This window comes from Echinops telfairi, unplaced genomic scaffold, assembly GCF_000313985.2.
Source record: "Echinops telfairi isolate 266 unplaced genomic scaffold, ASM31398v2 ScPeMD7_7417;HRSCAF=8455, whole genome shotgun sequence".
In the NCBI taxonomy this organism is placed as follows: domain Eukaryota; kingdom Metazoa; phylum Chordata; class Mammalia; order Afrosoricida; family Tenrecidae; genus Echinops; species Echinops telfairi.
The window spans coordinates 5,600,661-5,621,926 of NW_022111317.1; the positions used below are offsets into that span (position 1 = coordinate 5,600,661).

Genomic DNA, 21,266 nt, shown 5'->3' on the forward strand with positions numbered 1-21,266 from the left:
GCGAGCCGGGGCCGGGCCGGGGCCGGACCTGGCCTTTCCCCGAGCTCCTTCTGGGGTCAGCCCGCTTTCGACCTGTCAGCTGGCCGTGGACTGCGGCGCCAGCGCGGCCGCTCTCCGAAGGTTGGGGCCCTGCTGGCGACTCCCGCGACGCTTCCTGATGCTCCCAGGTGCGCGGCCCCGAAAGCGACCCGGGCCCCCACGGTGCGGCCCCTGCACCCTTTCCGGCGGCCGTTTCTCGGGTGCCCCCCGTTGTCACTGCCTCCTGGGCGAGGGGCGCGCCAGCGTTCCAGGCTGACGTACCCCGCCCACTCTCGCGGGCCGCGCGTCCAGCTGCCCATCGCTGGCCTTAGGCGTCACCGGCGCGGCCCCGCGTTCCCGCCTTTCTCCCGGACCCCGTCCTCGAGGGGCAGTGCCGCCCGCAAGGCGGGCTCCTTAGGGCCGCCCCAAAGGACATGGCTTGGCAGGCAGCGCGGAGGGAGCCCTAGATCTGAAACGAGCCTGGCCCACGTTGCAGGCCTTGCGTCAGTGCGGCCACCAGACGCAGGTGCCTTCTCTGGACACGGGTCCAGATCTGAGAGGGTGTCGCGAAATGTTTTTCTCCCACTTGTTGCCGCGCGGGTCAGGGGCGGTGCCAGGCGTGGGCATCCAGCTGTCACCGTAGAGCCCTCTGCCATCTCCTCCCCCCAGGTCTCCGGGCCAGGGCCATGTTCCGGACCGCCGTGATGATGGCCGCCAGCCTAGCGCTGACTGGGGCCGTGGTGGCTCATGCCTACTACCTCAAGCACCAGTTCTACCCCACTGTAGTCTACCTGACCAAGTCCAGCCCCAGCATGGCGGTAAGTGAGCCCCGCCCGCTAGGGAAGGGGGCGGGGCTGGAGGGTAGGTAAGTAGGGGAGAGGAAGTGGGCACCAGCTGTTGGACTGTGACTCCATTTAGGGGTGCTGCTGGGGGTGCTCCTGAGTGAGGAGCTGCAGGCAGATAAGCAGTGAGCGACTTCAGACTCAAGCCCCTCCCCTCCCCAGGTCCTGTACATCCAGGCCTTCGTCCTTGTCTTCCTCTTGGGCAAGGTGATGGGCAAGGTGTTCTTTGGGCAGCTGAGGGCAGCGGAGATGGAGGTAAGCTGGGGACAGTCCCGAAGGTGAGGGACAGGCAGTTGGGGAAGCCACATGGCAGCTTGTCAACGTCCCTTGTCCCCCACCCCCCAGCACCTCCTGGAACGATCCTGGTACGCCGTCACCGAGACCTGCCTGGCCTTCACGGTCTTCCGGGACGACTTCAGCCCCCGCTTTGTCGCCCTCTTCACCCTGCTGCTCTTCCTCAAGTGTTTCCACTGGCTGGCTGAGGACCGCGTGGACTTTGTGAGTTTAGTCAGGGGCTGCTGCAGAACAGCCAGAAAGCCTGAGGGGCTGCTGGGGCTGGCTTAGGGAAGCGGGATGACCCCGGCCTTGCTGACGGGCACCCCATCTCTGATCTGCCTCAGATGGAACGCAGCCCCAACATCTCCTGGCTCTTTCACTGCCGAATTGTCTGTGAGTCGGATTCTTGGGCAGGGAGGGGGAGGGGAAGGGGCGCATCCATGGAGGACCAGAAGGGACCGGTCAGTCACTGTGGGCCTGTCCCCAGAGTGCAGGCTATCCCCTCGCCCCACAGCTGTGCAGGAAAGATAATTTGGGACATGAATTTGCATGTCTCTCCGCCCTGTTCCCCTCCAGTGCCTCTCACTGCCTGGGCCCTCAGCTCTGCTCACTTGGAGCTTGGGCTGCCCCGGTACACCCCCGGAGCAAAGCCCTAGGGGGGCTGGGTTTGGTGGAGTGCGAGTGCTGTGGCTAGGGCTACAGCAGATGGTGGGCTTGGGGTGGAGGCTCCCTAGAGCAGGAAATGACTGTCCCGGCATTGATGTCACCCCACCCCCACTTGGGGGTGGTCCCCACAGCCCTCATGTTCCTTCTGGGTATCCTGGACTTCCTCTTCGTCAGCCATGCCTATCACAGCATCCTGACCCGTGGGGCCTCAGTGCAGCTGGTGTTTGGCTTTGAGGTAAAACTGTCCTGGGAGATCAGAGACAAGCCTGAAGCGGCACTGTAGGGGCCAGCCCCAGATAACCCAACCTGCTCTTTCTGAGCACCTGCTCTGGCCAGCCCTGCCCGAGTCGCCGCTGGGTGATTGGCAGAACCAAAGAGTCAGGTGGTTTGGCCAAGCAGTCCTGGCTCGGGTACTGGAGGCAGGCTTCCTGAGGGTGGTGCCAGAGCTGACTGAGAAGCACAGGAGGCACCACTGGCTGAGTGAGCCGGTGAGCTCAGTCTGTGGGCAATCATTGCGGCCTTGCCGTGTGCCAGGCCCTATGCGAAGCACGTTGCCTGGCTGTTGCAGAGGGCGAGGGAGGGTCAGTGAGGCACCGGAAGTGCTGGTGGCCAGTAGGTGGCGGTGCTGCTCCAACTGTGTGAGCTCACGCTCCGACCCCACCGCTGCCCCCCCCAGTACGCCGTCTTGCTCACCATGGTGCTCACCGTCTTCATCAAGTACGTGCTGCACTCCGTGGACCTGCAGAGCGAGAATCCCTGGGACAACAAGGCAGTGTACATGCTCTACACCGAGCTGTTCACAGGTGAGGGGTGCCCGGGCCCCCCACGCCCAGCCCGGCTCTGCCTCCCAGCCTGTGCGTGACCTGCCTCCACCCCCCCTACCCCCCCAGGCTTCATCAAGGTTCTGCTGTACATGGCCTTCATGACCATCATGATCAAGGTGCACACCTTCCCCCTCTTCGCCATCCGACCTATGTACCTGGCCATGAGGTGAGCCTAGCCCTGCCCTTTACCCTCTGGCATCTTCACTACCCCCTGCCCCCCTTCATGCTAACTGTCCTTTTAGGCAGTTCAAGAAAGGGGTGACAGACGCCATCATGTCTCGCCGAGCTATCCGTAACATGAACACACTGTAAGTGGGCCAGCCTCTGCCCCGCACCCTGCAGTTCTGGTCCCAATGCGCAACCCCCACCCCACCCCACCCCGGCTATCCGCAACATGAACACACTGTGAGTGGGCCACCCTGCCAGCCTCTGCCCCGCACCCTGCAGTGCTGGTCCCAATGCGCACCCCACCCCCACCCCACCCCACTAGGTATCCAGACGCCACCCCCGAGGAGCTCGAGGCCATGGACAACGTCTGCATCATCTGCCGGGAGGAGATGGTAACCGGCGCTAAGCGGCTGCCCTGTAACCACATTTTCCACACCAGGTGAGAGCCCAGGAGCCTGATCCTGCACCTCGAAGATAGGCTGGGGGCTGGGGGCAGCCCTGCTGATCCCATCTGCTCTCGGCCCCCAGCTGCCTGCGCTCCTGGTTCCAGCGGCAACAGACCTGCCCTACCTGCCGCATGGATGTCCTTCGGGCATCGCTGCCGGCCCAGTCACCACCTCCCCCCGAGCCTGCAGACCAGGGTCCACCGCCTGCGCCTCACCCTCCACCACTCCTGCCCCAGCCCCCTAACTGTGAGTGCCCTCTCGTATGGCCCACTCAGTACAACTTACCTTACTGGTCTTTTTCCTGGGCACGGGTCCCTGAGGTGATTGGAGGGGGGGGGGATGCAGGACTGCCTGGGGGGGGGGATCCCCTCACACCTGCCTTCCTTGCCCCACCCTTTGCAGTCCCCCAGGGTCTTCTGCCACCGTTCCCTCCAGGCATGTTCCCACTGTGGCCCCCCATGGGCCCCTTCCCACCTGTCCCACCACCTCCCAGCTCGGGAGAGGCGGGGGCGCCTCCCTCCACAAGTGCAGGTAGGCCTTTGGGGGACGGCCGGCCAGGGGAGGGGCGGAGCAGGCCCTGCAAGATCCCTGACTTCTTCTCCTGCTCTACAGCAGCCCTCTCCCGGCCCAACGGAGCAGCCGCCGCAGCCGCCACCTCCACAGTTGCTGGGGCCTCTGCCCAGGCACCTGGCCCTGCCCCTGCCTCCGAGGCTGGGCCAGCCCCCGCTTTCCCCTTCCCTCCCCCCTGGATGGGCATGCCCCTGCCTCCACCCTTCGGTAGGTTGGGCTGCCCTCGCTGTACAGGATGGGGAGGGCGCGCCAGGCCTGGCAGCCAGCTGAGTCCCTCACTGTCCTCAGCCTTCCCCCCAATGCCAGTGCCCCCCGCGGGCTTTGCCGGGCTGACCCCCGAGGAGCTGCGGGCCCTGGAAGGTCATGAGCGGCAGCACCTGGAGGCCCGGCTGCAGAGCCTGCGCAACATCCACACGCTGCTCGACGCTGCCATGCTGCAGATCAACCAGTACCTCACCGTGCTTGCCGCCCTGGGGTGCGTCGGGGCTGCCAGCTGTTGGGGCTGCTAGCTGTTGGATGTGTGGGGTAGGGGCTGCCAGCTGTTGAGGCCTGTCTGCATCCAGGGTCCCACCCAGCCTCTTCTGCTCTCACCCCAGAAAGCACATCCGAGTGCTCGGGAGGGGGTGATGTGCATTAGGACCCTGGCCTGGAGTCCGGCTGCTTCCCATCTGGCTGAAGTCACATCATTCCTAACGGGCCGGTGTGCTGCACGGTTCCTTAGGTCACACTCTGTGACTCCTGGGGATCCTGAGGGGATCACTGCCCCTGGAGGGCGGCAGTCTGGTGTGCGGCCCCCTCATTCACTGACCGACACCATTTGAAAAGGGTCGTCATCTCTGGCGAGCGGCAGGACCAGCATGGGCTGCATGGAGCTGGATCCCGCGGCGGGAGCTCCGACTCGCTTTGGAGCTCTGTGCAGCCAGCCTTGCAGTGGACAAGGGCCCTGACTGCACGGGCTCACACCTGTCTGCAGCCAATGGCCTTGAGCCACCCACTCGAGTCCAGTCTGTACACGTCCCTGCTGTCTGCTGGCCACTGGGCTCTGCCCTGCCAGATTCCCCAAAGGCCAGGAGAATCTGCCTGGTCTCGATGCCAAAACAGTCCCTCCTGTCCTCCTTAGGCCCCCCCGGCCTGCCACTTCAGTCAACCCCTCTGAGGAGGCTGCGGCCTCTCCAGTGGCTACTGCTGCTGCTGCCACCGCTACCACCTCCACAAGCGTCCCCAGCCCGGAGGCCACCAGCCCATCCCTGGGAGCCTCTCCTTCATCCCCAGAGCCTGAGAAGTCTTCAGGTAGCTGGGGCCCACTTCAGGGGATGGGGAGGGGGCAGGGGAACCCTTGGAGCTAAGGTCAGACCTCCCTGTACCCAGCTCCCGAATCGGTGGGCGCCGAGGAACTGCCCGAGGACGGGGAGCCCGATGCAGCAGAGCTCCGCCGCCGCCGCCTACAAAAGCTGGAGTCCCCGGTTGCCCACTGACACTGCCCCAGCCCGGCCCTCCCCGCTCTCCTGAGCAGCCCTCGCTGGGACTTGTCCTGCCACCAAGTGCCAGCTCCCTCTGCACCAGGGAGCAGCAGCCCCCGCCAAGTGGAGTCCCCAGCTGATTCGTGCAGGTGGTCCCAGGCAGCCATGGGGACCGACGGGGAGGGGTCATTCCCAGCTCTCTCTCCTGCAGCCCTGCCGCTTGATGGGGCCCAGCCAGGAGGGCAAAGGCAGCCCCTCAGAGCCGCCGCTGCCAAGGCATTAGGTGGCACGGCACTGCCGACAGTATTTGCTCCTTCTGCTCCAGGTGGACTGGTACCAATCCCCCCTCCTGTGTCCTCATCTCCCCAGAGAACCCTTGCCGTGGTGGCTGTGCCCCCTATGCCCGGTGGCATTTCCGTGTCTTTCTGGCAACCACAACTCAGGGAAAGAAGTGCCTGGGGGTGGGGGGCAGGTGGGCAACAGAGGGACCCTGCCCCACCCCTCCCCAGGCCCCTCTTCCCATGCCGCTTCTCTGAAGGAGACCCCTGATGTCTGGCCCCGCCCCCGCAGCCCTGGTCTAGCCTCCCAGCAGGCCTCTCACCAGCCTGCAGGACTGCTCTGGAGTTGGGAGGAATCAGAATGTCTGCCTTCCTGGTGTCTTCGGGCTTAGGCTGTCTTTTGAATTTGAATGTTTGATCCCAGGAAAAAGGAACAGGCATGTCAGGGTCCAGACCAGGGAGGGACCTCCGGGAGCCCAAGCCTGCCTGCCACCCCACACCCCCAATCTCTTCCCTCTCAGTTTTGTGTTACAGGAGTTGCTGGAGAGTTTCAAATGATTATTTAATTTGTAAATACTGTACAAATTTTAATAGCTTAAATTGTATATACAGCCAAATAAAACCTAGCATTAACAACTGGTAGGCCTGGAGTCCTGGGATCAGTGTGGTGGGCTAATGCCGTGCGGAGACTGGAGGTCGGTTTGAAGTGCTTGGGAGGGAAGCGTGGGCATGGCGCCGTCCTTGGACTGGTCCACCATTAAATCCCTTGGGAGATGGCCCTGTGTTCCGCAAGCAGAGGCCAAATCCAGGGAGATGAAGTGCCTTGCCATTGGTCGGCAATCCAGCAGGAGAGACGGGGAGCTGGGTCCTGCTTAGCTAGTTGGATGTGGGGATGGAACTCAAGCCTTGGGTACCTTCAAGGGATGGGGTGGGAGAGCACAGGCAGAGGACCATCTGCCTGCAACAACCCCGCACCCGCACCCCTACCCCGGGTCTGGGCCTCCCACCTCCATACCTGGGGGACCCTTGGACTCAACCCTCTGGGCGCATGTCTGAGTTCCCTATGTTTTCTGGTAGGATGCACCCAGTTGGCCTGTCTTGAGCACCCTCAGCCAAGCCGTGACGTAAAAGCACAAACAGCCCCGATGGGGGCAGGGATACTTCACACTCCCCCGTACTTAGCTGTCTTGGCAGGTCTCCAGTGTCGCTAGTCCCCCCCGGCCCTGCTGCCAGAGCAGAGGCTCCCGTTCTCCCTTTAGCAAGGCCTGATCCCGAGCCCCTTCACCCCCCAACTCTGCCCATGTCCTTGCCCCTGGTCTCCCGGGCCCAGCACCCCTCCGCCTTGCCCCTGGTCTCCCGGCCCCAGCACCCCTCCGCCTTGCCCCTGGTCTCCCGGCCCCAGCACCCCTCCGCCGTGCAGAAGACGTCAGAAGCCCTTCTCAAGGAGCCAGGCTTTGAGCGGCTGGTCGAAGTAACCCTTGATCCGCAGGGCACCTGTCACCTCATTGACCTGAGTGATGGGCACCTTCCCCAGCAGGGGCTTCAAAAACTCCTCCACGTCCTTCTGCAGGGCCTGGGGGGACACCAGCAATCAGGGTGGCCCACGTCCCACCCCCTCGGGGGACAGAGGTAGTCCCAGCCTCTTGGGTTCCCACCTCCTCTGCCGCCAGAGTAAGGGCCAAACCTTGAAGCACACACCCAACTTACCCAGATGTCCCCCTCCACCTTCCGGATCACGGTCATCTGGCGGTTCCCATGGGTGATGTCTGTGTACACTGGGATGTTGTGCATCCGAGAGCGCCGCACAAAATAAGGAAGGTTCGGTGGGGGGTCTGTGCCACCGAGGTGCTACAATTAGTCAATGCTTGTCAAGCTTCACCAGCCCCACCGTAGCCAAGGGCCCTCCTGAGTCTGCACAGGACCAGTGCATCCCACTGAGTCCCTGTCTCCAGAGTCCAGGCCAGGCCTCCTCTTCCCCTGAGCTTAGAGTGAGCACCAGTCTAAAGTAGAAACCAGAACTGGAACTGTGTGACTCCCAAGCCTGTGTCCTTGAGGACAAGTGACCTTCTCGGGGGAAGGGACCCAAGCGCTTGAGTTTTCTCAAAAGGTGGATCCCCTGTCTGGGAAGTCCCCCAACCTCATAGTGTGCATGGGTGCGAGGGAGCCAGGAAGCTCCCCTCCAGCATCCAGAGCCTCAGCAGCAGGGGAAGCAGGCAGGCCCCTGGGAAGTCTCCAAGCTCTTATCTGCTGGCTCACCTTGCGGGGGCTGCCAGCCACTGGGAGTGGGATAGTGTTCATGCTTTGGAGGGTCTGGGATGCTGGTAGGCGGTAACAGGCGCTCCACAAAGTGGTATTCGTCCACAGATTCCACGAAACTGGGGTAGTCAGGAGGCCCCTGGATTTGGCACTGAGGCAAAAGGAAAAGAAAAAATAATCACCATCCCTTTATCAGCCAGGGTCACCTACCCACCACAAGATAGAACACATATAGAGGCAGAGAAATTTGCATCCACAAAAGGCAGGCAGTGGGAAGGCCCCAGACTATGGCCAGAGAGCTCAGCACAGGCGGGCAGCAGAGATCAGGCACCCTGATGGTCCGTCTCACATGTGTTCACTTCGGAAAAACCAGTGAACCACAAGCCTGCCTTATAAGGTGTTTTTCAGTATGTTAACTCTCTCCCTAAACATGCTGTGAGCACATTCTGGTTCTGGACACTTAGCAATCTGGGTTCCCATCCTGCCCACACAGGCAACAAGACCCTCTTTCTGCAACATCTGGGCACGGTCCGAGGCCTTGTATGGGCAATGCGTTCACTTTTCTTACAAGTGAGGTATTAGTAGCCCTTTTTACAGCCTTGGTGGCAGAGTGGCAGTTTGAACCCACCAATCTCACAAACCCAGAGGGCACTTCTACTCTTGCCATGAGCCAGACAGGGGTTGCCAGGAGTCAGAATTGACTCAACGGCAATGAATTTTGTGGTTTTTACAATGAAATAGTAAGGCATTAAAGTTTTGTTTGCCTTTTTTTTTTTAACACTTCCTAGAAACCCTGGAGGCATAATGGGTTATGAATTAGGCTGGTCACTGCTTCAACCCAGCAGCCCTTCTGCCCCGCAAAGACGTACAGCCTCAGAAACCCTGGGAAACGGTTCTACCCTGTCCTCTGGGGTTGCGATGCGTGGGAAGGGGCCTGGAGGTACAGCACTTTAAGCTTTGGGTGGTGCCGCAGGTGAACCAGCTGCTGCTGCTCAGGTGCAAGGTGAGCCCGTCGGCTTCCGTAGATCTGGGCTTGGAAACGCTGGAAGCCGTTGCTACTCCGTCCTGTGAGGTCGCCATGGGTCAGAATCGACTCGGTGGGCACGGGTTTGAGGTCCTCCCATTTTCCGTCCGAAGACCCTTTTGAACACTTCCCCCGGCCGACACCCCGGCGTCCGGGGAGGCCAGGGGGTTCCAACAGGAGGCAAGGAGGATGGCGCTCTGGGACTCCAGACATGTCGCCAGTGGTCTGAGGTCGTGTGCTACCCCGTGGTTTTCTCTGCAAAGAACTAGACAGGTCTGACTAACCCCAGCTGCCCTGCTGCCTGGCTCCAACCTCCACGCTCCTCACCACAAGCTCCATCCAGCCCAGTGCCCCCGATCACGCCGACAGAGGGACGCGGGTTTCAGTTAATGATAGTGAGTCTCAGGCTCTCTCACCAGGTGCCGTAGCCCGCAGGCCCGCGGGACGCCGGTTGTCCAGCTCCGCAGCGCAAGCCGGAACACGGCCGCCGCCATCTTGGCCAGCCCCAGCCCCAGCTCTCGCCGTCTGCGCGCGCAGCCCTCTTGGCCCCGCCCCTTCCGGCGCCCGGCGCCAGGGACCGGAAGAACGCCTTAGAGGGGCGGAGTCCGGACGGCCGTCGGCGGCGTAAAAGCGAGGGAGCGCGCGGTCGCTCAGTAGTGACGCAGAACGCAGCGGAGGTGTGGACGTGCGCGCCCCCGCGTCTTCCTCTTTCTCGGCTCCATCTTCGCCGTACCCGGAGCGGGCGCTACCTTTCAGGTCAGGCTTGCGCTGCAGCGGGGTCCGGGAGGCGCCGTGGCGGGCCGGCTGTCCGCTCAGTGGCCGGGGGTGCGGGTGCGGGGTGTTCCAGCGAAACCGGGGCTGCCTTGTGGGCCCGCTCCGAGTCCCACCCGACCTCGCAGGCGAGCCCGGCCTTGCCCACGTGAACCCCCCGGGGGGCGCGCTCCTCTGCGACCCGCGGAGCAACCTTACCCTTCGCCTAAGACCTCCCTTTATTTCTCTAGCCGCCATTATGCAGCTCTTCGTCCGAGCCCAGGAGTTACACACACTCGAGGTGACCGGCCAGGAGACGGTCGCGCAGATCAAGGTAAGGTCGTAGGTGGCCCCTGGGCTTCTCCCCCACCGGCACCCCCGCGGGAGCGCTAACCAGCTGCATTCACCCTAGGCCCATGTAGCGTCGCTGGAGGGCATCGCCCCCGAGGACCAGGTGGTGCTTCTGGGAGGCTCGCCCCTGGAGGATGGGGCTATCCTGAACCAGTGTGGGCTGGAGGCCCTGGCTACCCTAGAAGTAACTGGCCGCGTGCTTGGAGGTGAGTTGGGACGGTGTGTGCTGTGAACTGTGTAAGCCGTGAGCTCTTGAGGCGGGTGTCGAGGCAGCTTTGGAAATGAAATGCCATCTGGAGTTCCCAAGAGGTTCATGGGAGTGTGTAGTTCTAGATCAGCCATTTGCCAGAACCTTGTGTGGCTTCTAATGTCTCCACTACAATCCGGAGGTCAGACTAAACTCTGAAGGCAACTTTCTGGTTTGGAACTAGGAATTCTGGCAGGAAACCCCAGAATGAGCCCCATCAACACGTTCTTGGTCCTAAGTCAGCCCTCGAACTTCCTTCTATTCCCATGAGGGTCTGGCTGGCCTGTAAAGGCTGGTGTTGGGGTAGTGTGGAGGGAGGGGGGGAAATGAGGAGCTGATATCAAGGGCTCAAGTAGAAAGCAAATGTGTTGAGAATGATGATGGCAGCAAATGTGCTTGGCACAATGGATGGATTGTGATAAGAATTGTACGAGCCCCCAATAAAATGATTTTTTTTAAAAAGGCTGGTGTTGAGGGAGGGAGGACCCTGGCTCTCCTAACTGTTCGCCACCCTTGTTTGCTTCCACAGGCAAAGTCCATGGTTCCCTGGCTCGTGCTGGGAAAGTGAGAGGCCAGACTCCCAAGGTGAGTATGAGAACAGGTGGTTTTCTCTGACAGGTAACGGTCTGCCTTCCCTCAGTAGGTGAGGCCAAGGGAAGGGGTACTACTGTACTGGCCGCAGGGGTCTGATTGGCTCTCTGCGTTTTCAGGTGGCTAAACAGGAGAAGAAGAAGAAGAAGACTGGCCGGGCCAAGCGGCGGATGCAGTACAACCGGCGTTTTGTCAACGTTGTGCCCACCTTTGGCAAGAAGAAGGGACCTAATGCCAACTCCTAAAGCCTTTAAAACCCTGGCTTGCTCTAATAATAAAGCCATGTCGCCCCAGGCACTCCACTGTGGTCTTCATTTCTTGGGCAAGGCTTCATTTTGTGTCTTAGAGGTGTTGAGTTAGGAAAAGGCCCTGGTTCCGGGTGGGGTCAAGGTCAGTGGCAGAAAAGTAAGCGCTGCCATCCCCCCTGGGGGAGTTGGGGAGACTCCACATGCTGCCTTCAGATGGTCTCTGTCTTTAACAAAGGAACCCTGGTGGCAAGTGGTTACACACTGGGTGGTGGTCCACAAGGTCCACAGTCCGAGAGGAAACCCGGGCTTTCCTCCCCCATAGGGGTAGTTCTGCCCTGCCCTAGAGGGTGGTCATGAGCCGGAACCTGGTGGGTGGGATGTTCCTTAGGGGAAGAAACCCTGATTTGGCCCGCCCTTAGAAATGCATCCGGCTGTGGCATTGGCGTTGGAAAGCACGCTTGCTGCCCACACTGGCACCCTGATGACAGGTGCTTCCTCGGTTGCCTCATCACTGTCGTCTCCGGTAGTGCATTGCTGTAGCTCTTAGAAGCAGAGTTGCTCGGGGCTGAGTCATGGTCAGAACTGAAACCCTTGGTGGCTCAGCAAGAAGATCCACTCAGCTGAAGGGTTTAAAGGTGTTGACAGGTTAAGCATTGGACAGGTTGGCAGTTTGAAACCACCAGCCACTCCTCAGGAGAAAAATGGGCCATTTCTAATCCCATAAAGATTCTAATCCCATGGACAATACCAGAACATTGCCCCTGGCACCAATCCCCATGCTCAGTGCAAACCGCTCAATCCTTTGGGAGAACAGGACAGTCAATGGGGTGTGGCTCTGGGAACTGCTAATAGACAGTGGCTTGAGTTCTGTATCTGGAAAAACACTTGATGGTATCAACGTGATAGGCTCATACCCCAGAGGAATAGCTGACTTTTTTTTTTTTGCTTCTTTGGGTTTTTGTACTGCCTTTGGTGTTTCTGGTCTTTTTTTTCTCCTTTGTTGCTGTTGGCCTTGTGGGGTTTGTTTTTTATCTCCTGACAAAGTAAACCAGAGTCCTGCATAACCCATAGACAAAACAAAGTAGATGGTCTCTGAGCTCCTGCTGACCCCTACCTCCAGTCCCAGAACAGTTCTGGTAACATGACCCTGGTTGATACTGGTCTTCAAGAAGAGATCACTGAAGATAAGGGTTGGTTTTTTTGGGGGGGGTTTGGTTTTAACTTTTAAGTCATTTTATTGGGGGCTCTTACAGCTCTTAAAACATTCCATACATCAATTGTCTCAAGCATATTTGTACATATGTTGCCATTTCTAGAGCATTTGTACTTGAGCCTTTGTTATCTACTCTTGTGAATCCTTAATTATATATATATATATATATATTTTTTTTTTTCAGTTATATATTGTTATTTCATATCTTACACTGTCCATTGGATGTTACAGCAGTGTGGTGAAGAAAGCAGATGGTGCCGGGCTATCAGAATAATGTTGGGTCTTGGAGGCTTGTTTCCAACAAGCAGCCATCTAAGAAGAGTCCACGAAATCCACATGGATTGGGATCACACCAGCCTGTGTGATCCAAAGATGACCAGTAACAATCCAGATATGACAAGGGAAAAGTATCCACCCTTTAGAGAACACCCAGTTGGTAGGCTGTGGAGGAAGGTGGGAGCCCAGTCAGACTAATCCGATTAAACCTCTGGCAGATCCTTTGTGACCACAGGCAAGGGACTGGAGCCGCTTTACAATCAGAGATTATTGTGAACTTGACTATAGTGGATCCAGCATGGCATAATTTATTTTTTATCATTTTATTGGGAGCTTTTACAGATACAACAGTCCAAAGTTCAATCACATTGAGCAGTGTTGTACAATTGCTACCACATCCGGTTTCAAAACATTTTCTTCTTGAGCTCTTGGAGGTCAGCTGTCCTCTATCCCCTACCCCTTAGCCCCCCAGGAACATTCCTTTTTTTTTCTTTAATAGTTGTTTTGGGGTGTTTTTTGGGGGGGCCATATCTTACACAATCCAATATATCCATTCACATACAACTCCGTTGTTCAATCCCATTGCATGGGGTCACAGTCACTATATACATATATATATACATTATATATATATATATATACAGTCACTATATATATATTTTTTATTTTTAATTACACTCTCAGAAACTCACAGGAACAGTTCTACCTGCTCTCTCGGGTCATCATGTATCAGAATTGACTTGATGGCAGTGAGTTTGGTTTGGTTTGGTTTTATGAATATAGCCTATTAGGATACAATGGAAAAGATCTTAGATCCTAGACTTGGACCTGGACTGCATGAGTTTGCACCTGGCTGACCTTGACCCAATTGTTTAATCTCTTCAGAGTTGCTATGGAGATCAAATTAGGTACTTAGATCAGCACCTAGCATATGGGTAATGCAAGTGCTGGCTGTTTTTGTCTATTGATGAAATAAACACACCACTGACCCACCCTCAGGCCTCTAGGAGCTCCAATTCCTGCTGAGAAGTGGGCACAAAACTAGTACAGTTACACATGTTCATAACCTCAAAGAAAGGCTTGTGAGGAGATACAGGGATCTTGGGAGTTCAATAGCCTACTCTCCCTGGAGCTCCCTTAGGATTGGGCCCCACAGAATTTTACTATATGGGTAGTAAAATGTAAATATATGTAAAAAAAAAATATATATATATATATATAAATCTAGAATGGTTTTATTGGCATAATTGTTTGAATAGATTGAGTTGTGCAAGCCTAACAATTTCAGAACATCCAGTTTTGTACTCTTTATTAGCTCCCCACTCCCCCCAGCCTCCCCTGCCACGACCCTAAGAAATCATTATTGTAGCTGCTGTCTCTAGATAAACTTATCCCGGATGCCATGGAGAGAAAATGATTGTATTTTTGGTGCTGGGATGGAGTGCACTTGATAAGCGCAGTTGGGTGAACAATTGAGTTTAACTGAGGAGACAGAAAAGAAGTGGGCTTAGGGGAGAGAAACGAGCTCAGATACTTGTTAAATGTTGCATTTTGCTGAAAGGAGTGGGAATGTCCCTGACATCCATCCTCGCTCAGGTGCTCTCCCCTGGTCCTTTCTGCCTCTTAATTGCCCCTTTATTGGTCTGTGCCTTAGCACTGGCTCTCCAGGTTCAATCATGGCCAATGAAGGGAGACCAGAGAGACCCGAATTTGTAAATCGTGGCATACCAGAACGGAAAAAGTTAAATGCCGTATTGAAATGTAGTCTTAGCAAAACAAGGGCAGCGTGTATTTGCGTGGCAGCCAGATGCAAAATCAGGCCCAGCAATCAGTCTCCCACGCAGGCTCCTGGCAGGCCCCCCTAAGGTTCTTCCCAGTCACTCCTTCTAAACTGTCCATAACAGTTAATGCCACTCCAGTTAATGCCCCCTTTAAGACAAAACCGAACTCACTGTCATTGAGGCGATGCCAACGCAGGCTAGAACTGCCTCTGAGTTTCAGAGACTGCCTCTGTATGGGACGAGAAAACCCATCTTCCTCCCTCGGAGCACCGGGTGGTCTCAAACTGCCGACCTTGCAGATCGTATCCCAAGGAGTAACCACAAGCCACCACTGGGTCTGGAAACCCAGGCGCAATTCTACCCTGTCCTATAGGGTCGCTGTGAGTCGGTATCCATTTGAGGGACGTGAGTTTGGCTTTGATTGTGGGTCAGACGCACCATAGGCCTCAAAGGTAGCTTTGTCTTTTCAGGCCATTTGGGGGGCATGTTACGGCGCAGCCACTAGGGGGCGAGCTGGCACGCGTCGAGCGGCCGCCGGAAGCGTTCGGCCGGCGTCTATGCGTCATCTCAGGGGCGGGGCCCCATGGGAGGGGGCGGGCCTCCTACGCCTGCGCCTGTCCCGCGTCCGTGCCGGGCCCAAACGCGGCGGGGGCGCAGGGTGGAGCTTGGCTCCGAGTGGGGACGGCAATTGCCGAGCGTCCTCGTGAGCGCTTCGGCTCAGCGCGCCCTCGCTTCCGCAAAGAGCGGAAGTGCCCGAAGAAGCGCCGGAAGTTTCCGAGCCACCCGTGTGCGTCTGCGGCCGGCTCCGGGCGCCAGTTGCCATGGAGCCGGCCGGGCCCTGTGGTTTCTGCCCGGCGGGAGCGGCCCAGCCGGCGCGCTACACCTGTCCGCGCTGTAATGTGCCCTACTGCTCGCTGAGCTGCTACCGGGCGCACGGCACCTGCGCCGAGGACTTCTACCGCGACCAGGTGCTGGGCGAGCTCCGGGGCCGCACCGCCTCGCCCAGCCGCCTGGCAAGCGCCCTCCGCCGGCTGCGGCAACAACGCGAGGCCGAAGATGAGCCCGAGGAAACAGGCCTGAGCCCTGGCCCGGCGCCCGGCGGCCTCTCAGGCCTCTGGGAGCGGCTGACTCCAGCCGAGAAAGCGGCTTTCGAGCGACTGCTGAGCCGCGGCGAGGCCGGGCGGCTGCTGCCCCCGTGGCGGCCGTGGTGGTGGGCCCGCGGGCCCGAGCCGCGGCTTCTGCAGGAGCTGGACGACGCGTCGGACCGTGACACCGCGGAGCCAGAGCCCGCCCCCGCCAGGACCCCACCGGACCCCGAGAAGGATGCTGCCGCCGATGCGGAGCCCGACGTCTCCGAGACGGTTCTTGGAGACGACGCCCCGGGGACCGACGCGCCCGCGGTGCCCACCCGCATCCCCGCGCTGGCCAGCCTGAGCCGCGGCCCGGCCTCGCCGCTCGTGCGCTTCCAGCTGCCCAACGTCCTGTTCGCCTACGCGCACACGCTTGCCCTCTACCACGGCGGGGACCAGGCGCTGCTCTCCGACTTCTGTGCCACGCTGCTCGGCGTGTCCGGGGCCCTGGGTGCCCAGCAAGTCTTCACCTCCGCCGAGCAAGCCCTGCAGGCTGCCGTCCATGTGCTGGAGGCCGGTGAGCACCCGCCTGGGCCACTGGGCACATGCGGTGCCATGCGCGAGGCCGCCCGTATCCTGCTGGGCGAGGGCCCGGCCAAGCAGAAGGATTACACGCTGGCAGCGCTCGGACACCTGGCGCAGATCCTGGGCAGCGCCCGGAAACGGGCAGGGGCGGCTAGAGAGCGGGATCGCCTCTACAGGGCCCGGAAGAAATGCCAGTTCCTGCTGGCCTGGGCCAACGAAAACGAGGCGGCCCTCACGCCCCTGGCACTGGACTGTGCCAGGGCACACCGAGCCCGCGCCTTGTCAGCTGAGGAGATGGCCGCCCTCTCTGGAGAGATGGAGCGGCTCTGGGGCGGCCCTGTGCCGCCTGCCCGGCCGACTCTAATCGAAGAGCTTCCTGGCTGACGGGGGGCCTCTGGGTCCTTAATAAAGTTGTGACTGGTCTTTCTCGTTGCCCCCATTAACTTCAGGCAGCCCACGTGGCAACCAGGCGGTTGTAAAGGCCCAGCCCCCTCAATGAGAGAAAAATGACACTGAGAGTTCAGATGTTTATCCATAAAGGGAGAGCAGTCCTGCCCCCACCCATGGATTTGGGGGCACGTTTTATTCCCGTACTCTAACCCACCGCTCTCCAAGGCAGTCTAACCCCAATTCTCTGGCCTTGGGTGGTGCTCAAGGCTGGTGGGGGCAGGCCCTTGAGTCTGGGCGTGCCCAGGTGGCTGCTGGTGGCCCAGTGAGCACATCCCCCCAAGCCTCAGTAGATACAGGGCAGGATTCGATAAGGCACCTGCCGGCAGTACTTAGCCCACGCCAAGCCATATTTCTGCAGGCAGTGCTGCTCGTCGCGGGCCTCCCGGTGCACCAGCAATGCCGTGAAGTACAGGACGTAGAAGTAGGGCAGCAGGTGGGAGGTTCCTGTGAGGAGGGTGGCTCTGTCACCACCCAGCCATCTCCCTGGGCCAAAGGGGATGCACACCCAAGGCGAAGGACAGAAGGCTCTACAGGGGTCGGCAGACAGGCTGACCTCATGTTGAGTCCACCCAGCTCCCAAACTGCCCTTCCTCATCTGTTCCACCCCCAATGAGGCTCCGTGGGGTCTCCGAGGCACCTCTGCCCTTTCCTCGCCTGCCCGGTGCCCACCAAGCTCACCACAGGTCAGGGACCATGCCAGAGCCATGATGATGTCTCCGAGGTAGTTGGGGTGGCGGACCCAACCCCACCACCCAGACACCAGCAGCTGCCGCCCTGTGGCTGTGGAGATGGTCTCCAGCCCTAGAGAGACACACACAGGTCAAGGGGGTGGCCCCGGCACCCCAGGTACCCTGCTTCACCCATGGCGCCACAGAGCCCCAGCTCACCCGCTACGCTGGGGTCCGAAGGATTCTTCCGGAAGGTGTTTTTCTGGGAATTGGCACTACGGAAGATGTAGTAACCAATGGCTGGGGAGAAAGTGCGAGAGGGGTCAGGGCCAGGGTCCACCCTCAGCTTGACCTTGGCCATCCACCCACCTTTGGTCCCAGCCCAGATGCAGTACATCTGGCACCCCAGCGCCCAGCCCAGGATGCTACAGAAGCACTTGAGGCTCAATGCCTTCCTAGTAGGTGCCGAAGAGGCCAGGAATGTGCCCCACTGACCCTTGATGAAGCAAATGAAGGAGGCCATGGGCAGTCCCAGGGTCTGCGGGTGATGCAGCAGGAACTGGGCCTGCAGGCTGTAGGTGAAGGGGACCCAGGCTACATCTCCAAAGACCAGCATGAAGCCCAACCCGTCGTGTGTGATGTCCATGGTGGTGAGGATGGCTTCCTGCAGACACGACCCGGTTGCACCACCTCAGTCCCCACGAGGTCCTCCAGCACCTTCCCCTGCCACCCCATCCACGCCCAGTCCAGCCTCACCTCGTGCCAGAGAGCATCAGCGACGTAGAGCAGCTGAAAGCCATTGACCAAGCACATGGCCAGGGAGGGGCTGCCCCGTCGCTCTGCCTCCTGCACCAGCAGCGCCAAGTTGATGAGAACCTGAGGGGCAGGGGACAGGAGGCTGTCAGCCTCACCCCTCTTGGAGCCATTAGCCTGTCTCTGACTGGGGCACAGGGTGGGGTGGACACCTCTGCAAGCGCTCCCAGTTCAGGTGCTCCTGCCCTGTCCTGTGGGGTGAGTAGGTCCAGAGAGCAGCCCGACCCTCAGACACCAGAGGTAGGGCAGACCTGGCTTTGAATCTCAGCCTTACCACATGGGCGGGGCCACACCCTTGCCAATGCCTAATGAATCCACACATGGAAAGCCATGACTCCTCTCGCACTTTCTCCCCAGCCATTGGTTACTACATCTTCTGTAGTGCCAATTCCCAGATCATCGCGTGTGTCCCAATGGCCCCCAAAGAGCTGAAGAGCAAATGACATAATAAAGCACTAAGTGTGGGCAGTGGGATGTGCACGGGGAGCCAGCCTGCTCTGGGCACCTCCTTTAGTGGCAGTGGACTAGGCACACTGGTGGTGCCGTCAGTAAGCATTGGACCGCAAGGCCACCAGCAGCTAGCTCTGCCAGGGAAAGATGAGGCTGGCTGCTCCTGTAAGGATTTATAACCTCAAAACCTTCCTAATGCCAAGACCCTTTCATACAGGTCCTCATGCTGTGGTGACCCCCAACCATACAATTATTTTCATTGCTACTTTCATCGCTGTCATTTTGCTACTGTGATGAATTGGGCAACCCCTGTGAAAGGGTTGTTTGACCCCCCCAAAGGGGTCCACATATTGAGAACTGCTGTTATATAGTTTCCCATGAGTGAGAATCAATTTGATGGTACTGAGTGAGTGATGAGTTATTTTTGACTGCATGCCAGGGGATTTGGTTTGGGGGTTGGGGCGCTTGAACCTGTCAAAGGTCACCTCTCCTAATGCCCGTGGCCGTCTGAGGAGAAAGTGCTCATCCTATGCTATGCAAAGTGAAAAACTAAACTCACTGCCGTCAAGTTCATTCTGACTTATAGCGAGCCAGCCATAGCGCAGAGTAGAACTGGCCCTGTGGATGGCTGAGACTGTAACTCTACAGAAATAGAAAGCCTCCTCTTTTTCCTTCCTAGTGGCTGGTGGTATCAAGCTACTGACCTTGCAGGGAGCCGGCCAAGGTGTCATGTAACCATTGCGCCCCCCGGAGGCCCTCAGAGGTTAGGAAACAGCTTCCGCTTTGGAGGGCCAGGGCTAGTTTCCAGGTCCCCGGTGGATGCCTGGCGCCTCCTCCCCCCTGTCCCACTCCCCCACCATGAGGCTATTTCCAGAGTTCAGAGTGGTATGAAAGATCGTGCCAAAGAGGCTTTTTTTGGGAGACCTTGGCCAAAACCCAGCCTGGGGGCCGTAGCCAATGAACATAGCTGAAGTGTCATCGAGGTCCTCGAGTGCTGGATTCTGTCACCAAACAGCACTTGGCCTGTCCCTCCGCCCCTGGACACATTCCACACCTGACTGGTTTATTTAAAATCGCACTTGCTCTCGCCCTCCATCTGTATATTTTTATAGCATTTATCCTGTCCTGACATGCTACAGTGTATTTTCTCTCTCTGGAATGTATCTATATTACTGTACCTTTCTTTCTGAGTCACCCAGGGCAAATGGTGGACTCACCAACTATTTATGGATGGATGAATGAATGAATGATTACAGCAGCGCAGTTCGGGCTGTGGCCTGCTCAAGCCCTGTGCCCTCCCACCTGCCACCCGGCTGCTCAGCCCCGCCCAACATACCCAGCCTATGAGGCCAGGCCGCAGTTCGAAGAAATATTTGAGGTCCAAGAAGCAGATGCGCGGGTTGAGCTCCCTTCCCATGAAAAAGTCGTAAATGGGATTACCTGAAGAATAGCAAGAGGGTGAAAGTGCTGGGCAAGCGCCCCCATGTGTCCCCATCGTTGATCCCACGGGATCTCTCTCACCTGAGTTCCCCCCAGGTGCCAGGGCTGAGACAGGAGCTACCAGGGCCTTCAGGTAGAGGAGGAGGCTGAAGAGGAAGGCAGTGAGGGTGACGGCGAACGCCAAAGGCAGGAGCATTTCAGGGAGGGCCCCCAGGGGCAGCCCGGCTGACACCCCTAGCCCCAGCAACAAGGCGGTCAGCACCAGGGCCTGGAAGCCTGAGACAGTACACAGTAAGTCTAGGGGGTTGGCTGGGGCCTGTGCACCTCCACTGCCTCCCACACAGGCAACCTGCACCCCAAGCCATTGGAAGGCCACTTTGGCCACCCAGCCCGTCCCTGCTCAGCCTAGAGGGGCCGCGGATGGGGTTTTGTGGATGAAGCAGTGGAAAAGACGGAGAGTGAGCATCCCCAGTATGTCTTTGGCGGGGTTAGGGGGAGGGCACCGATTCCCAGGGATCTCCTCCCCGCAAGCGTACCCACCCGCCACCCACTCCGGCAGCGCGGGTCAGTCCTCTAAACACCGTTAATGGGGTACTGCAGCCGACTCTTGTCCTTCAACTCCAGCCCCTCGGCCACCTGCGGGCAGAAAGGGCCTCCGATAGGTGTTGGGGTGCCAAGCTGAGGGGCCCGGCCCCGCCCCGCCCTCGGCGGCAGAGCCCGCACCTTGCGCGCCGGCAGAAAGTAGAGCGCCACCTGCAGGCCGAGCCAGGCGAGCCACAGCAGCAGCGCCTGCGGGCTCCACAGCGCCCCGAGCCCTGGCAGGCAGGGGGGCGGGCCCAGGAGGCGCGCCGGCCCGGAGCGGGCCACCAGGAGCAGGTGGAACACGGTGGCCGGGAGCAGCAGCATCAGTGCCGCAGCGCCTGGGGAGAAGGGGCAGACAAAGACCAGGGCCAACTCGGCTCGGCTCCCCGTGACGCCCCCCGACCCATTATGGTCCTCTCCCCACCCTCCCACCTCCGCCCCGCATCTCCCAAGACTGGCCCCACACAGGACCTCCGGTACCTCGCAAGCCTTCACACACACACACACACACACACACAGCCCCTCCCCACGCCCCGCCACCAACCTTCTGGGTCCTACGGGTCCAAACTTCACCCGCTGGTTAAACCCCTGCCCCCGGTTCCCCCTCCTCTCTGCCTGATTACCCAGAGGTCCCCCGAATTCCAGAGGGGTCCGGGAGCCCTGGTGAGCCACGGCCTCCATTCTGCCTGGGAGGCTCACCAGCCTTGTCAGGCAGCACGGCCCACCCCCACAGCCAGCCCCCGAGATGGGCGTCGTGGGGTGGAGCGCCTGGTCCGCTAAACCGGCACCTGTCGGCCGACGGGCTGCTAGTGCCCAAGCCTTTAAGTGGACCCGCCTCCCGGCCCATCCTGGGCCCAGCCGATCATCCAATCAGCCCTCGGGGGCGTGCCAGACGCACACTCCGTTGCCGGGGGCGGCATTTG

The 21,266-nt window shown here is 59.2% G+C and overlaps 5 protein-coding genes across 9 annotated transcripts; 3 read left to right on the forward strand and 2 right to left on the reverse strand.

The window, feature by feature from the left end:
• The first annotated feature begins 63 nt into the window (after positions 1-63).
• On the forward strand, positions 64-6,190 carry SYVN1 (synoviolin 1). Of its 4 annotated transcripts, none has more exons than XM_004713526.2 (16): positions 64-167; positions 688-836; positions 1,023-1,115; positions 1,206-1,358; positions 1,481-1,529; positions 1,934-2,037; positions 2,479-2,605; positions 2,693-2,792; positions 2,869-2,934; positions 3,117-3,233; positions 3,323-3,486; positions 3,643-3,771; positions 3,853-4,017; positions 4,099-4,285; positions 4,931-5,100; positions 5,179-6,190. In XM_004713526.2, the coding sequence occupies exons 1-16, from the start codon at positions 158-160 to the stop codon at positions 5,283-5,285; spliced, it is 1,890 nt and encodes a 629-aa protein (XP_004713583.2). In that variant the 5' UTR covers positions 64-157; the 3' UTR covers positions 5,286-6,190. The 4 variants fall into 4 exon arrangements, with proteins under 4 accessions (XP_004713583.2, XP_004713584.2, XP_045153221.1 ...); XM_004713527.2 differs by having other exon boundaries at positions 3,856-4,017; XM_045297286.1 differs by having other exon boundaries at positions 3,853-4,285.
• MRPL49 (mitochondrial ribosomal protein L49) lies at positions 6,094-9,327 on the reverse strand. The gene is made up of 4 exons (XM_004713525.2): positions 9,245-9,327; positions 7,805-7,955; positions 7,256-7,380; positions 6,094-7,121 (listed from the first exon to the last, which is right to left on the reverse strand). Exons 1-4 carry the CDS (start codon positions 9,320-9,322, stop codon positions 6,975-6,977), a joined length of 501 nt encoding a protein of 166 aa, XP_004713582.1. The 5' UTR covers positions 9,323-9,327; the 3' UTR covers positions 6,094-6,974.
• Positions 9,328-9,499: 172 nt separating this feature from the next.
• Positions 9,500-11,064, forward strand: FAU (FAU ubiquitin like and ribosomal protein S30 fusion). Its single transcript, XM_004713524.2, has 5 exons — positions 9,500-9,584; positions 9,830-9,912; positions 9,991-10,135; positions 10,706-10,761; positions 10,887-11,064. Exons 2-5 carry the CDS (start codon positions 9,838-9,840, stop codon positions 11,010-11,012), a joined length of 402 nt encoding a protein of 133 aa, XP_004713581.1. The 5' UTR covers positions 9,500-9,584; positions 9,830-9,837; the 3' UTR covers positions 11,013-11,064.
• A 4,031-nt stretch (positions 11,065-15,095) lies between these two features.
• ZNHIT2 (zinc finger HIT-type containing 2) lies at positions 15,096-16,363 on the forward strand. Its single transcript, XM_004713523.2, has one exon. It carries the CDS (start codon positions 15,107-15,109, stop codon positions 16,322-16,324), a length of 1,218 nt encoding a protein of 405 aa, XP_004713580.1. The 5' UTR covers positions 15,096-15,106; the 3' UTR covers positions 16,325-16,363.
• A 90-nt stretch (positions 16,364-16,453) lies between these two features.
• On the reverse strand, positions 16,454-21,198 carry TM7SF2 (transmembrane 7 superfamily member 2). Of its 2 annotated transcripts, XM_004713522.3 has the most exons (10): positions 20,967-21,198; positions 20,485-20,681; positions 20,343-20,397; positions 19,843-20,037; positions 19,658-19,761; positions 17,815-17,934; positions 17,554-17,722; positions 17,278-17,358; positions 17,069-17,191; positions 16,454-16,834 (listed from the first exon to the last, which is right to left on the reverse strand). In XM_004713522.3, the coding sequence occupies exons 1-10, from the start codon at positions 21,022-21,024 to the stop codon at positions 16,674-16,676; spliced, it is 1,263 nt and encodes a 420-aa protein (XP_004713579.3). In that variant the 5' UTR covers positions 21,025-21,198; the 3' UTR covers positions 16,454-16,673. The 2 variants fall into 2 exon arrangements, with proteins under 2 accessions (XP_004713579.3, XP_045153173.1); XM_045297238.1 differs by having other exon boundaries at positions 19,658-20,037.
• Between the last annotated feature and the right edge of the window lie 68 nt (positions 21,199-21,266).

Bases quoted from the DNA above. Each gene is read 5' to 3' on its own strand.
- FAU (XM_004713524.2), top strand. From the start codon at position 9,838: ATGCAGCTCTTCGTCCGAGCCCAGGAGTTACACACACTCGAGGTGACC. The intron at 9,913-9,990 runs GTAAGGTCGTAG...CATTCACCCTAG, and splicing joins AGACGGTCGCGCAGATCAAG to GCCCATGTAGCGTCGCTGGA. The intron at 10,762-10,886 runs GTGAGTATGAGA...CTGCGTTTTCAG, and splicing joins TGAGAGGCCAGACTCCCAAG to GTGGCTAAACAGGAGAAGAA.
- TM7SF2 (XM_045297238.1), bottom strand. From the start codon at position 21,024: ATGGAGGCCGTGGCTCACCAGGGCTCCCGGACCCCTCTGGAATTCGGG. The intron at 20,398-20,484 runs GTGCGGGCTCTG...TTCTGCCCGCAG, and splicing joins ACTTTCTGCCGGCGCGCAAG to GTGGCCGAGGGGCTGGAGTT. The intron at 17,935-19,657 runs GTATGTTGGGCG...CCTGCCCCTCAG, and splicing joins GGCCTGGCCTCATAGGCTGG to GTTCTCATCAACTTGGCGCT.
- ZNHIT2 (XM_004713523.2), top strand. From the start codon at position 15,107: ATGGAGCCGGCCGGGCCCTGTGGTTTCTGCCCGGCGGGAGCGGCCCAG.
- SYVN1 (XM_045297286.1), top strand. The intron at 1,116-1,205 runs GTAAGCTGGGGA...CCCACCCCCCAG, and splicing joins TGAGGGCAGCGGAGATGGAG to CACCTCCTGGAACGATCCTG. The intron at 2,935-3,116 runs GTAAGTGGGCCA...CCACCCCACTAG, and splicing joins ATCCGTAACATGAACACACT to GTATCCAGACGCCACCCCCG.
- MRPL49 (XM_004713525.2), bottom strand. From the start codon at position 9,322: ATGGCGGCGGCCGTGTTCCGGCTTGCGCTGCGGAGCTGGACAACCGGC. The intron at 7,956-9,244 runs GTGAGAGAGCCT...CTTTTGCCTCAG, and splicing joins CCTGCGGGCTACGGCACCTG to TGCCAAATCCAGGGGCCTCC. The intron at 7,381-7,804 runs GTGAGCCAGCAG...TCGGTGGCACAG, and splicing joins TGGCTGGCAGCCCCCGCAAG to ACCCCCCACCGAACCTTCCT.